At 48.5% G+C, this 17178-nt stretch overlaps 1 protein-coding gene across 2 annotated transcripts in view; it reads right to left on the minus strand.

Moving 5' to 3' along the window:
* Positions 1 to 417: 417 nt before the first annotated feature.
* The window catches only part of LIG4 (DNA ligase 4), a 76754-nt gene continuing 59993 nt past the window's right edge, over positions 418 to 17178 (minus strand). For both annotated transcript variants that reach the window (XM_078658251.1, XM_078658252.1), the window contains one exon: positions 418 to 4128. In XM_078658251.1, coding sequence (XP_078514377.1) covers positions 1370 to 4105 — 2736 coding nt within the window. In that variant the 5' untranslated portion in view covers positions 4106 to 4128 and the 3' untranslated portion in view covers positions 418 to 1369. The remainder of the gene's footprint in view (positions 4129 to 17178) is intronic.

A 17178-nucleotide genomic window follows, 5' to 3' on the forward strand; every position in this document is an offset into this window, starting at 1 on the left:
CTGAGCCCTAAAACCGGCCCCCGGAGAAACACCCCGTGACCCCCAGCCCTTAAAAAAAAAAACCAGTCCCTAGCCCTGACCACTAAAACCGGACTCCTAGCACAACCCATTTGCTCCCTGCCCTCACGAAAATAACCAGCCCTGAGCCCTAAAAACTGATGCCGGCCCCAGCCCTTAAAGAAACAGGCCTCAACTCTGAGCCCTGAAACCGGCCCCTGGTGCTACCCCCCCCACACACACACCCTGGTTTCCTGCCCTAAAAGAAACACCCCAGCCCAGCTACAAACTTACACAGATTGTGAAAGCACAAGTCACAAATGACGCAAAACAATCCACACATTACCACGAATAATCTGTTTTTCTAGTAATACTATGCACCTTACTTAGACAACATATGCACGAATAAAGCAAACATTATTATAAATATATGATTTATTAAAATCTTTCTAAAATAAATGTCCTTAACATAGTGCTTTTATTTTTATTGTATTCATATGTAAACATCTTTCAGGAGTGCTTTAAAAAAAACATTTAAAGAAAACGGTTTATTGAGACGACAGTGCTTTAGGGGCACTTTTGACAAAGATTCTGGAATCAAAAGTACCTAATTAATCACTACAGATGCAGTAAAACAATCACCAGCTAAAACATCACAAGTGTAAACGTCCAAAAACGGTTAGGATGAATATCCGCAGATGGACCAGCTCAAAAGATAATGAAAGATGTAGATGGATTATTTAGTCAATCCTTGCTTTCACATAGCTCAATACCATCTTTTGTTTATTATAACAGAAGCGATAAAGCCATAGAGCAAAGTGTACTATTGTGCACTATGTTTTAGTAGATGATTTTTTTCTAAATATTTAGATACCTCATGAGTTTCTTTTCTCTGCACAAATGCAGCCGAAAACAACCCAAATCCACTCTCCTGTATGATCACCAAATTACACTAATATCTTTCTATACTTCTAAGAGATATGCAGTCAACAAGGCATGTGTAGGTATGAAATACGTTATTGTACATTGCAGGTAAAAGAAGAGACTAAAAGGTAAACTACAATTTGAAACACTATTAGCTGTGGGGAGAATACAGAATAAATAAAGTATCTACATATGGAATTGCCTTATTATGTAATAGTGCTTAAAGCCATGAATAAGATTAACTATTGGAAAAAGCATCTAATTATATTCTGGAACTTAAAAAGTCACAAGGATTACAGGTCCGCTTTACAAACATTACCTGACTTGAAAACTTCTCAAGAGAATTATCTCTGCACTGAACTCCAACATGGGACACTTCCAGAAGCATGCAATACGAAGATTCTGAGAAATCATGAACCCATCACAAGCAGCCTAACTGAAAATCGCGTTAAATTAAATACACGCTCTCATTCTGCAGGCTTCTTTCTTTCAGTGAATCTCTAACCCACAATTCAGATACGATTTTGAATTTCTTTTCAAAGGTCCTTCGGAGAGCCTTTATTCCCCCCACGCGAGTTTGATCATTTCCAATAACGACATGTGACAGCCCTTCCGCTAGCTGCGTCTCTACTTTTGCACCATGAAATCGCAGCTGTAGAGCTAAAATTTCTAAGCCAGATGCAGGGATTCGGGAACTAGAATCATTCACTTTGGCAAACAGATCCACATATATTGAGTATTGTCTAAACATTGTAAGGGGAGATACATCCCATGAGTAGCGCTGCTCTAACTCTGCTATCATATCTAGAGGAAGCTTCTCTTTGCAGCTAGGCATTCGAGTAAACACTGCCCGCAATTGGGTTGGATCTGTGTCTGTACAGTAACTGTCACCATAGGAATCATATTCACTTGCAAAATGCGCTTTCGTGGAGGGAGACATATGGATCATGTGACAGGGCTGCCAAGCAACGCACTGTTTGTTTTCAATGCATTGTAATAGCCACTCTGCTCTCACAACATCATATTTGTTTGCCGAAATGATGTTCTTAACTCTCACATTCTCACTTCCGGCAATAACACAGTAAGTGTCCTGTCCAGGGTTCTGGACCACAATACCGGAGCATTCTGCAATTTTGCTCTCAAGATCAGCTTTGGAGTGCTCCTCTGTCCCAGTCATAACACAGAACTCAACATCTTCAAACATATTAGAAACTTTGCTGACACTGGAGAGATCAGGGGCTTTATGGTGCTCGAGAATGCCAATAACTTTCTTAGGTTTTGGCACAGTTTTACGCTTCTTTTCATGAGGCTCATCATCAACATCAAAGTGCTTGGAGGCCAACTTCCCAGATGCCTTTTCTTTGAGCTCATCCAATTCTTCCAATGTCATGCACTCGTACCATTCTTTATCCTCTCTAATCTTTTCAATTCTTGGGAACCTTAACGTGCAGCCTGTTTTGTACATATCACTGTCCACTATTTCTGCTGCCTTAATCTGAAGGATGACAGAATTACAAGGCTCAATATACACTTCAGGTTTTTCCAGTCCGCATAAAATATTAACAGGTGGATCTCTTTTGCGGTATACCTTCCAATGTGGCGCCAACTTCAAACCAAGATCATATAGTTCCTTCATTGTATATCCAGAACCAATACGACAAACTGTGTGAAACACTGCTGGCTTTGAACCAGGAGGTGAAGCCTCTGCAACAGCACACAGGAAATGAGACATCATTCCACCCCGTTGACCTTTGCCCCAGTACCCGCCAACAATTAAAATATCAAGCTCATCCATCATCCCATTGACATATTCAGGCTTGATTTTCAACCAGCCTTCTCCACGCTTGTCTGGCTTGTAAATGGACAATGGATCTTTAACCATGATTCCTTCTTCTCTGTTATCTATGGCTTCATTTAATGCATCTACAACATTTTTCTTGGTGCTGGCCTCTGTTTTATGTACAAGATGGAGTCTACCTGTAATTGGAGTAAAAACCTTATGGAGGATCTCAAATCGTTTTCGCAACGACTCACGGGCCAATTTCTGATCATTTAGCATCAATATATCAAACACACAATAGCAAGTTTGCAATTCCGAATCATCCATCAATCGCTTGATGTCAAACTTGCTTCCTTTCTGCATAAATGTTTGTGTATTAGGATTGTAAGCCATCATCTCACCATCAAGAATACAGTTCTGAACATCAATTCTAAATACATTATGAATAAAAGGTGTCAGTGATCCATCTAGCGGTGAGGCCCCAAACTGCTGAGTGTAATCAAATCCATTTCGGGAAAAATATGTGTACACATCGCCATCTTTGTGCATTTGCATACGCTCACCATCAAGTTTAGTTTCTATATAAAAACTTTGGTTGTTCATTTGCTTTTCAATATTTTTTATGTTGGCAATCGCAGCAAGCATAGGCTTGAAGGCAGAAAACAGCATAATAGAAACATCACTGAGGGAGACAGTAGGATCATGAAGTTGCAGGCACACCTTCTCCAGATCTGTTGTTACATTATGTAGCTCTGTGGCATCAGGGTGGAAAATGGAAAAAACTGTTTGCTGACTGAACCCAAGTTTCATGTCTTTTATTATCATTCGGATCAGCCATTTCTGTTCCAAGGCTGAGCTCTGGGTTATTAGCTGAAGTAGAGATTTCTTTACCTGATCTTTCTTTTTCGCAGCATTGTTGTTTGCAATGGCATCTAACAAGCCATTCACCTCCTGTATGGTCAAAGTGCCATGTGTTGGGAATCTTGGCTTCAGGACAAAATAGGCTATCATAGCAAAGTCACCAGCATCCCCATGAGACCCACTTGGTGCTCTATAGTTCAGAAGCTTTGATGCATCTTTGCCTTCTTTAGGTAAACCTAGCACTTCAATGTAAAGCTTGGCAAGCATTGTTTCTTTTATTCCATAGGCCATCCTCTCCCTCTCCAGCTGCGGAAGAATAAGTCGCATTGCCGGATAAAAAGAGTCAGAAGTATTAATTTCATTTGTATGAAGCGCATTATGGAACTTCCTCCAGGAATCTATAAATTCCCTTAAATATTTTGCTTTGTCTGGACGGGCCTTTGTTTTCTGTATTTTCTCAAGTGTCAAACAGAGATCCACGAAAGGAACTTGAGATGCCACATTTTTCCTCGGCAAGGAATCTGAAGTTGCAGCTGAAGACATCACGTATTCATATAGTTCTGTGTCTAAAAGAATAAAAACAAACCAATGAAAATATGATTTTATAGACTTTAACATTTATTATTATATTTTGAATTGATTAAAAGGCAGCACACGTCTCACAGTCATAGGTTTTTGAATAATACACAAAATGAAATCCCCAAATCGGAACATTTTTTAATAAGGCATCAAGTGGTCCATTCACAATTTCAACAATTAATTTCGATGTCAGTGAGAGGAAACGCTAAGTATAATGAGGAGAATGAACAGCTGGGTGTGCCAGCCCTCCCTTCCCACTATTTCAATATGTTTTGTTCCGAGTAGGGTTTGAAAGGATCCTAATGCTAACGGAAAAGGACAACAGCAGATCTAACGCTCCCCATGTACACATCTGAACATCTACAACTCTGCACTGTTCTCTCATCCCAATATGCTCGAGGTTCTAGGACCAATTGGACGCCCTTACTGTAGGTCCTAGCTGTTGCAAGGCCAGCTATAGTTTTGGATTGCGGCACATCTGCTAACGTGGACCACTTCTGGTTTATTTATTTTGTTTGGTGTGCTAGACGTGTTTTTTAATCATTAGAATGATTGTGAGCGGAATCATTGACACACCAGCGTTATCTCAGGATGGTGAAGAACGCCCTTTTGACTCAAAGATGAACTCAAGATCGAGGAAGTGTGTGGCTCAAGAACACAACAGAATGAGCACACACAGAACTTGTGTGACACCCACGGTTTCTACCGAACCAGCATTCCTTTGAGGGAAGCCAAAGAGCCACCAACCAGATCCTGCTTTTGAGTCGAGGGAAAAGAAAGGGCACCTTTGTTTTGCCTAGCAGCCTCAGTACCTTTCTTGAAGTGTAAAAAACTAATCGCAACCTGACTGGTTGTAATTTTACACTTTCAGGGCATAATAAAAGGGATTAGGTTATAGGAATAAATGAGATGCTGTCGGTTAGACCTGTCAGCTTTTCGGTGGCCTCCCCCTATTTTTTTATTCCCTCTTTCTGCCTCACATTCCTTTTTCCACCTATTCTTTTTGTGTGGCCTTAGCTCTCCGAGTGCCTCACCACTGTCAATCAGTGCTGAGGGACAGGTGCGCCTTCCTAAAATGGTGAGATGGGAGAGTTTCCTAAAATGGACGCCTGCTAGAAATTACCTCAGAGCTCTGGCCCATAGGATAGCATTAGGGGGTTCCAGAAGCTTCCAGTCCACTCTAGTGACCTGGGCCCAGGCTATATAAGGGAGGACCCTGGGCGGCCATTTTGTCACTGCTGGGCTGGCTGGAGTACAGACTACAGTGTCAGGGGGATTGTGTCTCAGGCTAATCTGACTGCTCCTAGGGGCTGCGAGTTAGTTGTGGGTGCTGCCCTCCTTCCTGTTGATCTGGCCCTGCCTGTGAGATGATTTGCGAGCACCAAGTCCCAGTGTGGCCACCCATCAAGAAGACCAATTTATTTCAACAGCTGGTGAGAGTGACCTTGCCCCAGCCCCAGAAACCTTGGAGGGTGGTGCTGTGGGCTAATAAGGCAACGCAGGACAAGGGACCTTTACCACGACCCCTGAAGTGAAGCGGGATCTTAACCTTTGCCCTTGCCCTGTTTAGCCTTGTTGAGGCGCGCCGATTTTGCCTGCCTAGTTCTCCCAGCGCTGTATCAATCAGAGCCCCCCATTTTTCCACCCTTTATGAAGCGCTGTGGTGCAGAGGCTGCTGAGGGATCCTCCGCCGCTGGCCTGGGTGCTGAGAAGAGCCAAGCGGTTCTAGCGCCAGGCGTGAGGAAAGGGGAGCGACGCGAGGCTCCGAGAGAGAGACGCTGGGCGGGGTCGATAAGCAACCGGACTCCTGCCTAGTGCGTCACCTCATTCAGTCAAGTCAGAGCTCCTCACAGGAGTGGAAGCTGCTGCGGCCCATCGGAAGGCCGAGTTGACCCTCAGTCTGACTCTCCAGTGGTCGGGGTAGGGCGCGCACGGAGGCCCACACGCTTTGGGGCCTCGGGAGTCTTCACATCGCGGCTCGGCTGCAGCCCCCGTCCCGCCTCAGGTGAAGTGTCAAAAGACCTGAGCGGGAGGACGGGGGAAGTGCGGCCTCACAAACCCGCTCCAAGGAAGGTATAATAAAGGCTCCGGATGGGCGCACAGGTATCTGGGGGCAGTACAAAGGAGGGAGGGGCTGAGGAAAAAGGACATTCGGGGGGGGGGGGCGAACTGTAGTGATTGGGGGTGCCAAGAACTAAGCCCCTAAGCAAATCCCCTCTCTGGTAACATCGTGACTGGCCCATATTCAGAGAGTGGGTCTCAGACTTCAATACCCCTCTCTGAAGTAAAGCCCCCATGAATACATCCTTGCGCAGGAGTGAGGAAGAGACAGCTGAAGTAAAGCCCCCATGAATACATCCTTGCGCAGGAGTGAGGAAGAGACAGCGCACTCTGTATAAGAAACCATTGTTATTCTAGTCTCAATGTATTTACCAGCTTAATTCAGATTGATGCGAAAGCCTGCTAAATCTTAATTTCATTTATTAACCTGCTTGCCCCAAGTGGATATTTATACCAACTAAAGTGGAAATTAATGTACCTACCCAACTGGTTTAAATTGCAACATGTTCCTATTGATTTAGGTGTGATGTACTTACCTGCTAATTGCCTAGCTAAATGTATTTGGAAACCTGGTGCTTTGACAACTGTGAGGAAATGCAATGTACTGTTTAATTAATGTAATTAATCCCAAAGTGAAATGTCCAAAGTCCTAATTTATTAAACATTGGAACCTTCATTCCCCTTTTTAATACAAGAGAGATAAAGCCTCACTATTTTCTATTTAACAAAGACGGTGTGGTGTCATTTTTGGTGGGTTTGCGCTGGGGTGTTGTAGTGTGTGTTGCGCAAGTACGTCACAATTGCCTTCTGAATTTAGCCTTCCCACTCTGTGCCATGCTACCCTAAGCGGGCCAGCAGTACCGGTTCCAACATTTGGTGCTCAGCGGTGGGATAGGATTTGTGCTTGCGTACACCCTACAGCAACTTAGTGTGCACCATGCACCTAACACCTAATTGTTCTTTCTCTGTCTGGCAATTTTGTTTTCCTAGAGTTAGTCTCTTCAATTGGCATTTTTGGTTTTTCCAAAATCCTCCCTACAGTGGTGATTGTAGGTAGCTCCAATTTAACGCCTTTCTATCAAGTGTCCCATCAGTTCCATGCAAATGTCTGAGGGTCCATCTGGCAAGATGGAGTTTGAGCTGGCTGAGATGGAAACTTACTCAGTGACACAGCTTAGAGAATTTTGCGAGGAAAAAGGGGTGTTCTTTAAGCGTGGCGCAAAGAAGGCGGAACTTCAAACCAGCTTGAGAGCATGGGTAACTGCTCACCCGGATGGGGAAGGGACGAGGAAGGAATGGAGCCTAATACCACCGAAGAATTGGACCCACTGTTCCAAACTGAAGACGGCAACCTGCTAGCAGGGCCTTGAACACCTTCTAGGGCAGGCAGTAGTGTTTCCGGGAGGAGCCTGTCCTCAGTAGAGTTAGCGGACAGGAGGGAGATGAGACAGCTAAAATTGGAGCTAGCACGGTTGGAGAAAGAGCGGGAGGAGAGGAGGTTTATCCATGAGCTTACTTTAAGGGAACTGGATCTTAAAGGCCTGCAGATAGGGACCCCCAGTAATCCCATTGGTGGCAGCGTACCTAAGGAAGTTACCAGGGAGCCCAGACTCTACCTGCCCAAAGATGTAGTAGCCAGTTTTAGCGTAGGGGATGACATTGGCAAGTGGTTGGCTGCCTATGAGGTCTCGTTGAGAGCCCATGGGGTTCCTGAAAGTCATTGGGGGGGGCCTGTATAAGTACATGCCCCTAGTGGGGAGGGATGTTCTTCTAGCTCTAGAACAGGAGGAACAGACCAATTACCCCACAATTAAGATTGCCTTAGTCAGGAAGTTTGGGCTGACCCCTGAAAAATACGGCAGAAATTCCGGAACAGCCACAAGCTTCCCACGCAAAACTGGGTGGGTTTCTTGGACTATGCTGGTAAGGCATTAGAGGGCTGGGTGCGGGGCAGTGAGGTTACTGATTATGAGGGACTGTACAATCTGTTCCTAAAGGAACACCTCTTCGAGAAATGTTTTCCGGAGCTGCGACAACACCTGGTGGACTGTAAGCTGACTAGCCCTAGGAAGCTTTCAGAGGAGGCAGACACCTGGGCTAGAACCAGAGTGTCTTCTAAGGGATCTGGGGGAGACTCCCAAAAGGCTGGTCAGGGTTCTTCCCAAAGAAAGAGGGGGGAGATAAAAAGAAGGAGTTCCACAAAGGTCCCCAAAATAGCTCGCATGGGAAGGAGTCCGGTTCCCCATCCAAATCTGGCCACCAAAAACCCACTTATCCTGACCGTAATCAGCAGCCCAGGATTGTCCGGTGCTACGAGTGCGGCGAAGTTGGACACTATAAAGGAGATGTAATGTAATGTAATGTAATGTAAGCACACATTTTTATAGCGCGGCTATCGCTCCGAGGAGCATCTTGGCGCTCCACACCCAACCCTGATGAAATAGGTTGGTAGACAGAAGGCAGTAACACACTGTACAATCACTACACCAATGCTCTGCAGGCTACATCAGAGAGCGAGAAGATCCATGTTTTCAATGATCTTCTAAAGTCAGTCTCCTTGACTATACAGCGGAGCTGAGCTGGCAGTTTATTCCAAGCTTTTGATCCCAGCACAAAGAGAGACTTCCCTCCCTTGGTGGCTAATCTAAATCTGGGAACAACTAAAAGGTTTTGATTAGAAGACCTCAAACAGCGTGTTGGCATATAGCGTTGAAAGCCCCTCAGAAGATATCTAGGGCCTTGAGACTGAAAGGCTCTAAAGGCAATCACCAGAATCTTAAAAAGTACCCGCTTGTGAATAGGCAGCCAATGTAGAGTTTTTAGTGCCGCCGAAGCAGATGATCTTTTCGGCCAGCGCAATACCAAGCGAGCTGCAGCATGTTGAACCATCTGCAGTCTGTGCAGCACCACTTTATTGGTGCCTGCATAAAGACTGTTGCAGTAGTCCAATCTGGATGTTATAAGGGCCACTGCAACAGTCTTCCTGGCCACCAGGGGCAGCAGATCAAAAAACTTCTTCAGTGATCTGATGATCTGAAAACACGAGCCCGCCACAGCTACTGCCTGCGGTTTAAAAGAAAGTTGGTCATCAAATTTGACTCCAAGATTTCGTGCAGAGGCAATAGTGTTAGGGGGAGCTTCAGCACCCTCAGGCCACCATTGTGAGGGGGAGAACGTGTTTAGAGAGCCAAAAGATATTATTTCTGTCTTCCCCGAGTTACATCTGAGGTGATTGTTGGTCATCCACTCAAATGTGGCCCGGAGACAGTTCCTCAGGTTTTCTTCTGCCCCCGGCAACTCCCTATCCAGCAATAAAATCAGCTGAGTGTCGTCAGCGTACGCTATGACTTCAATCTGGTAAGACACAATCAGCTCTATCAAGGGGACCATATAAAGGTTAAATAAAACAGGACTCAAACTGGCGCCCTGTGGGACCCCTGAGTTGATGGTCTTTTCCTCAGATTTATAGTCACCTAGTACTATTACCTGACAACGCAGAGATAGGAAATTAGTAAGCCATGCCAGCACCGTTCCACCCACACCTGCATTCTTCAAACGGTCGGTCAAGATTGAATGGGCGACCGTATCGAAGGCCGCCGATAGATCGAGTAAAATCAAGACGGCCTTCTTCCCCTGGTCCAATGCCATACGTAATGTCTCGGCCGAGAACAAAAGGACGGACTCAGTCGAGTGCTTGGACCGAAACCCTGATTGGTTGGGGTGTAGAATATTATTCTCCTCTAGGAAACTTGACAGCTGGTAATTGACAAATTTCTCTGTCAGTTTAAATACTGCCGGGAGTAGGGAAATTGGCCGCAGGTTAGACAGGGTGGTTGGGTCTGACAGGGCTTTTTTTTGCAGTGGCATAACCGCTGCACATTTCCAATCATCTGGGATTACAGCAGTGGCCAGCGAAGAGTTAATGATACTGTTAATCATTGGATTTAATTCCGCAACCAAAGTTCGAAGAACTATGGGCGGGCATGGATCAAATGGGGACCAGATTTTATAGCCGAGATGGCCTGGTATGAGTCCTCCAGGGAGACCTGTGCAAATGATTCCAAGCAAGAAGTCTTGGATGTCAAGGCGTCTGTCCTCATTTTGTCCGGATTAACCGGAATGGGGGAGCTCGATGGAAAATCCCTGACAATATCCAAGATCTTCTTTTCGAAATAATTAGCTATATCATTACACAATGATTGCGAGGGGGGGATCTCCTGGGAAAGTGCGATGGGATTGGTAAAACTCTTAACTATCTTGAAAATTTCCTTCTGTCCCCCTTCCGAGGAAGAGATAGCCTCCAGATAGTAGGTTTTTTTAGCCAGCTTAATTGCCGCATGATAGTTCTTACGAGCAACTATATAGATGTCACGAGCAGCTGGCTCATATTTCCTTCGCCATCTGCGCTCCAGGGATCTTACTGCGCTCAGTTCCATTCTCAGAGCTAATGTGAACCAAGGGGCGCTCTTTTTATTTGTGGAGCCATGTGTGTTACCACACTTCTTCCTTGCATCTAAAGATGAGCCAAATGTTGCTAACCATTCGCAGTATTGCTGGTTATCTGTTAGCGTACACCCTGTTAAACCGGGTTTACTAGCCCTCAACTTCTCTATGAGCAGCGGGCGCGCCAGGGCCTTAATCCAATCTGGCTTATAACCGGCCATGTTCGAGTCTGCCTTAAGAATCGGAACCTTCTGTTTTGCAGAGAGGTAAAATGGGATGAGTTTGTGATCTGACCATGTCAAGGTATGTGGGGCCTTAACTGACAAACCCTCCATATTAGTACAAATGCAGTCCAGGACATGGCCTGCTGCATGCGTGGGTTCCGATGTCAGCAGAGTAAGGCCGAGTGTGTTTATAATGTCCATAAAATCACTGGTTCCTGGCTCTTTGATGGAGTCCAGATGAAGGTTAAGGTCTCCCAATACTGTACAATGTGCGAACCTAAGAGTAAGCTCGCTCAGAGTATCTCCCACACTATCCAGAAAACCTGTCCGAGGGCCAGGTGGACGATAGATTAGGGCAAAAGAACCCAACCAATCCCTGGAGTTCACTACAGGTGTAGTTATGGGGGCGACCTCCCTTACCCTCGCCACGGCCTCGACGCGGACGAGCGCAGACGAGCCGGACTCTGGCTGGACTCCGGCGTGAGTCCGGCTTTCCCGCTGCGCGTTCCCGCTGCGCGGCATCAGGCAGGTTTAAGTAGGTCCGAGTTCAGCCAGGCAAAAGACTAGGACGCTCACCAAAATGGCGCCGCGTTTTTGTCCCTGCCTACCACCAAGATGGCTGGGGGCGTGGGTGTAAGGAGCTAAGTGGTCCGCCAAACAGTGGTGAGTTTTACCTTTTAAGTGCAGGTAAGCGCTATGTGTGCTATAAAATGGATTATTGCGGCAATTTCGTACTTTTATTTAAAATTGACTAAGCGGCGATATTAAAAGCGCATACTAGCGCAATTTACACAAGCAAGGCAGCGCGTCGAGTACAGCAAGCGCAGCGTTGCTACTAACCTTGTCCAAGTGTCCAAAGAGAGCGCTCCCTCTCACTGGAGGTAAAACATCCGGGGTGGCGAGTGTAGTGCTTGGGGAGGAGCTGCCCCTAGACAAGGGGGTGAGTGGGCACGGCTGACTCTAGTGTCCCTGGGAGACAGCGAGATGGTTTCCAAGATTCATGTGCCCCCAAATACTACCAAGTATAGGCAATGGGTCACCATCAACGGCCAGAGGGGGGAGGCTCCGAGGGACACAGGTGCCAGTATGACTATGGTAAGAAGACAGCTGATGTCCCCAGAGCAGGTGATTCCCAACGTACTCCACCCAGTTCTGATGGCCGTGGGTAGAGTGGGTCACTATCCCGTGGCTGAAGTTCCCTTTGGGTGGGGAGGGGTCACGGGCCTTCTACGAGTTGCGGTGAGCCCTGCCGTGCCAGTCGACAGTCTGTTGGGAAACGACCTTGAGCACAATGCTTGGAAAGAGGTAGAGCTCAAGACACATACAGAAATGTTGGGATCACCTGACTGGACCTGTGCGAGCACGCGGTCCGTGACTGCCCGGAGGGGGAGTTCACAAGGGCTGGAGTCTGGAACAAAGGCCCAGCCAGCTGCCAAAAAGGGGAAGATCCGGGGACGGGATCCACACCCCGTGAGATGGATGGGGCATCTGAGGTGGTGGTCCCGGAGTACACGGAGGGGGATGTTGTCTCACTGGAGGACTTACCTAACCCTGCGGAATGGCAGGTGGAGGGAGGACCTACCAGGGAGGAGTTTTGTCGGGCGCAGAAGGAGTGCCCTACCCTTGAGGGCCTGAAGCGACAGGCCGAAGCCCAGGCAGCAGGTAATGCTTAAGGGAACTTTCATATCTATTGGGAGGATGGCCTCCTCTACAGTGAGCCCAAGGCTCCGGTGCACGGTTCATCCCGGGCCTTGGTAGTCCCCCAGCATTACAGAGTCTTTCTTTTGGAGTTGGCTCACGAAATTCCTTTGGCAGGACACCTGGACCAGGACAAGACCTTTGCCCGGCTTGTTCCACACTTCTATTGGCCTCAGATGAGGGTCGCATCCGACACTTTTTGGAGGACGTGTGTGTCCTGTCAAGCCAGTGGGAAAACAGGGGTTAAGCTGAAGGATCCCCTGGAACCACTACTCGTCGTTAGCACCCCCTTCGAAAGGGTGGGCATTGACATTGTTGGGCCATTGGATCCACCAACTTCTGCCGGTCACAGGTTTATCCTGGTTCTGGTGGATCATGCCACCCAGTACCCAGAGGCTATTCCTCTGAGGACCATCACTGCACCTGCAGTGGCTCGGGCTCTGATGGGGATTTTTACCCGAGTGGGTTTCCCCAAAGAAGTTGTGTCCGTCAGGGGTGCCAATTTCATGTCAGCATACATGCAGGCTATGTGGAAGGAGTGTGAAGTTACTTACAGGTTCTCCACCCCTTATCATCCCCAGACCAATGGTCTGGTGGAAAGGTTTAACAAAACCCTGAAGGGCATGATCAGAAGTCTGCCGAGAGCCTGCGGAGAAAATGGGACATCCTCCTACCCTGCTTGTTGTTCTCCTACAGGGAAGTGCCGCAGAAGGGGGTGGGCTTCAGCCCCTTCGAGCTTCTATATTGGCACCCTGTTAGAGGACCTCTCAGCCTGGTGAAAGACGGATGGGAAAAGACTCCCAGGAGGCTTCCCCAGGATGTGGTGAGCTACATGCTGGCCTTCCGTAGCCAAATGGCTAAGTTGTGGTAGCAAGCTTCTGACAACCTCGAAGCCAGCCAGGCGGTCACGAAGGAGTGGTATGACCAAAACACTCACCCCGTGGTGCTGGAGCCTGGACAGAAGGTGTGGGCCATGGAGCCTGGAGAGCTTAGTGCCCTCCAGGATCGCTGGACAGGCCCCTTTGAAGTGGTTGAGAAGAAGGGCAAGGTCATTTATTTGGTGGACCTTAAGACCCCCAGGCAGCCCCATCGGGTGCTACATGTCAATCGCCTCAAGCCCCACCAGGAGAGATCTGAAGTCACTTTAATGATGGGGCAGAGGAAGAGGAAAGCGAGCCTCTTCCTGACCTGTTTCCGTCCCAGGAGAAGGATGGTTCAGTGCAATGAGTGGTCCTCCCACCATCCCTGACTTCCGAACAGCAGAGGGACTGCCGCCAAATCTTGGAGCAGTACTCCTCGCTGTTCTCCCTTATCCCGGGGAGGACCCACTTGTGTACACACGATGTGGACACAGGGGACAGCCCACCTGTGAAGTCCAAGTCCTACCGGCTGTCAGATAAGGTGAAGGCCAGCATCCACAGTGAAGTCACCAAGATGCTGGAGTTGGGAGTGAGTGAACCTTCCGACAGCCCCATGTCCAGTCCGGTGGTACTGGTACCAAAAGCTTCCCCACCGGGCACCACACCGGAACTCAGGTTCTGTGTGGATTACAGGGGACTGAACTCAGTGACTAAGACTGACGCTCATCCCATCCCAAGGGCGGATGAGCTCATTGACTGGCTGGGAGCTGCCCAACACCCGAGTACCTTCGACCTTACGTGGGGTACTGGCAGATCTCCCTGACAGATGGAGCGAAGGAGAGGTCTGCCTTCTCCACCCCTGAGGGTCACTACCAGTTCCAAGTGATTCCTTTGGGCTCAAGAACGCTCCTGCTACCTTCCAGCGGCTGGTAAACCAGGTCCTCTCCGGTTTAGAGGCATTTTCTGCTGCCTATCTTGATGACATCGCTGTCTTCAGCAGCAGCTTGAAGGACCATCTGTGTCACCTTTGGGAAGTACTCCAAGCCCTGCAGCGGGCAGGCCTGACGATCAAGGCCAGCAAGTGCCAGATCGGGCAGGGGACGGTAGTGTACCTAGGTCACTTGGTGGGTCAGGGTAAGGTGCAGCCTCTACAGGCCAAGATTGAAACCATCATGGCCTGGGAACCCACAAGACACAGACTGAGGTCCGAGCTTTTCTGGGCCTCACTGGCTACTACCGCCGCTTTGTCAGGGGATATGGTACCATCGTGGCTCCCTTGACTGAGCTTACATCCAAGAAACACCCTCGACAGGTAATCTGGACCGAGGCGTGCCAACGAGCCTTTGACACCTTAAAGCGAGCCATGTGCACAGCTCCTGTGCTCAGAGCCCCAGACTTTTCCAAAGAATTTATCGTCCAAACAGACGCGTCTGAACATGGCATTGGGGCAGTGCTATCGCAGCTCAACGAAGAGGGTCTGGACCAACCTGTAGTTTTCCTTTCCAGGAGACTACTCCCCCGGGAACAGAGGTGGAGTGCGATAGAGCGGAAAGCCTTCGCGGTGGTTTGGGCCCTGAAGAAGTTGCGGCCATACTTGTTTGGTTCGCACTTCCTCGTTCAGACCGACCACCGGCCCCTCCGGTGGCTTATGCAAATGAGGGGCGAGAATCCCAAGTTGCTAAGGTGGTCCACCTCCCTACTGGGAATGGACTTTTGGGTGGAACACCGGCCTGGAGTGGACCATGCCAATGCTGACGGTCTCTCAAGGGTTTTCCGCCTTAGTGACAAGAACTCCCAAGGGATTGGGTAGCTCTCCCCACTTTCAGCAGGCAGGGACACGTGTTGGACCTGTCAGCTTTTGGGTGGTCTCCCCCTATTTTGTTTCTTCCCTCTTTCTGCCTCATATTCCTTTTTCCAGCCTATTCTTTTTTTGTGGCCTTAGCTCTCCGAGTGCCTCACCACTGCCAATCAGTGCTGAGGCACAGGTGCGCCTTCCTAAAAGGGTGGGATGGGAGAGTTTCCTAAAATGGACACCTGCTAGAAATTACCTCAGAGCTCTGGCTCTATGGATAGCATTAGGGGGTTCCAGAAGCTTCCGGTCCACTCTAGTGACCTGGGCCCAGGCTATATAAGGGAGGACCCTGGGCAGCCATTTTGTCACTGCTGGGCTGGCTGGAGTGCAGACTACAGTGTCAGGGGGATTGTGTCTCAGGCTAATCTGACTGCTCCTAGGGGCTGCAAGTTAATTGTGGGTGCTGCCCTCCTTCCTGTTGATCTGGCCCTGCCTCTGAGAAGATTTGCGAGCACCACGTCCCAGTGTGGCCACCCATCAAGAAGAGCAATTTATTTCAACAGCTGGTGAGAGTGATCTTGCCCCAGCCCCAGAAACCTTGGAGGGTGGTGCTGTGGGCTAATAAGGCAACGCGGGACAAGGGACCTTTACCACGACCCCTGAAGTGAAGCGGGGTCTTAACCTTTGCCCTTGCCCAGTTTAGCCTTGTTGAGGCGCGTTGATTTTGCCTGCCTAGTTCTCCCAGCGTGGTATCAATCAGAGCCCCCTCTTTTTCCACCCTTTCTGAAGCGCTGTGGTGTCGAGGCTGCCAAGTGATCCTATGCCGCTGGCCTGGGTGCTGAGAAGAGCCACGCAGTTCCAGCGCCAGGCGTGAGGAAAGGGGAGCGGCGCGAGGCTCCGAGAGAGAGACGCTGGGCGGGGTCGCTAAGCAACCGGACTCCCGCCTAGCGCGTTACCTCATTCAGTCAAGTCGGAGCTCATCACAGGAGCAGAGCTGCGCGGCCCATAGGAAGGCCGAGTTGACCCTCAGTCTGACTCTCCAGTGGTCGGGAGAGGGCGCGCACGGAGGCCCACCCGCTTTGGGACCTCGGGAGTCTTCACATCGTGGTTCGGCTGCAGCCCCCGCACCGCCTCAGGTGAAGTGTCAAAAGACCTGAGTGGGAGGACGGGGAAAGTGCCGCCTCACAAACTCGCTCCAAGGAAGGTATAACAAAGGTGCCGGTTGGGCGCACAGGTATCTGGGGGCAGTACAAAGGAGGGAGGGGCTGAACGAAAAAGGACATTCGGGGGGGGGGCGAACTGTAGTGATTGGGGGTGTCAAGAACTAAGCCCCTAAGCAAATCCCCTCTCTGGTAACATCGTGACTGGCCCATATTCAGAGAGTGGGTCTCAGACTTCAATTCCCCTCTCTGAAGTATAGCCCCCATGAATACATCCTTGTGCAGGAGTGAGGAAGAGACAGCGCACTCTGTATAAGAAACCATTGTTATTCTAGTCTCAATATATTTACCAGCTTAATTCAGATTGATGCGAAAGCCTGCTAAATCTTAGTTTAATTTATTAACCTGCTTGCCCCAAGTGGATATTTATATCTACTAAAGTGGAAATTAATGTACCTACCCAACTGGTTTAAATTAAATTGCATGATTGGAGAACATAACCTAACGTGTATTTGTAAAGCGCACATTCACCCAAGGGTATCTTGGTGCTGAATAATAGATGTTTATTGTCACCCAAATCAATGGTACTCATTTCATTGTCCTCAGAAGGATGAAAGGCTTGGTGGACCCGACGGGATTTGAATCTGTGACCCATGAGGTCGAACATAGGCCCCTACAGTGGACGCATTAGTACACTGAGCCGCCAGACCCAGCATAAGGCATTCACTTTGAGAATGTGCTTTCAGGTTTCAACAGTTTTTATTGAGTATTTTGTAGTGATTAATCAACAGATGGGTGC

Source organism: Lissotriton helveticus, chromosome 8, assembly GCF_964261635.1.
Source record: "Lissotriton helveticus chromosome 8, aLisHel1.1, whole genome shotgun sequence".
NCBI lineage: Eukaryota > Metazoa > Chordata > Amphibia > Caudata > Salamandridae > Lissotriton > Lissotriton helveticus.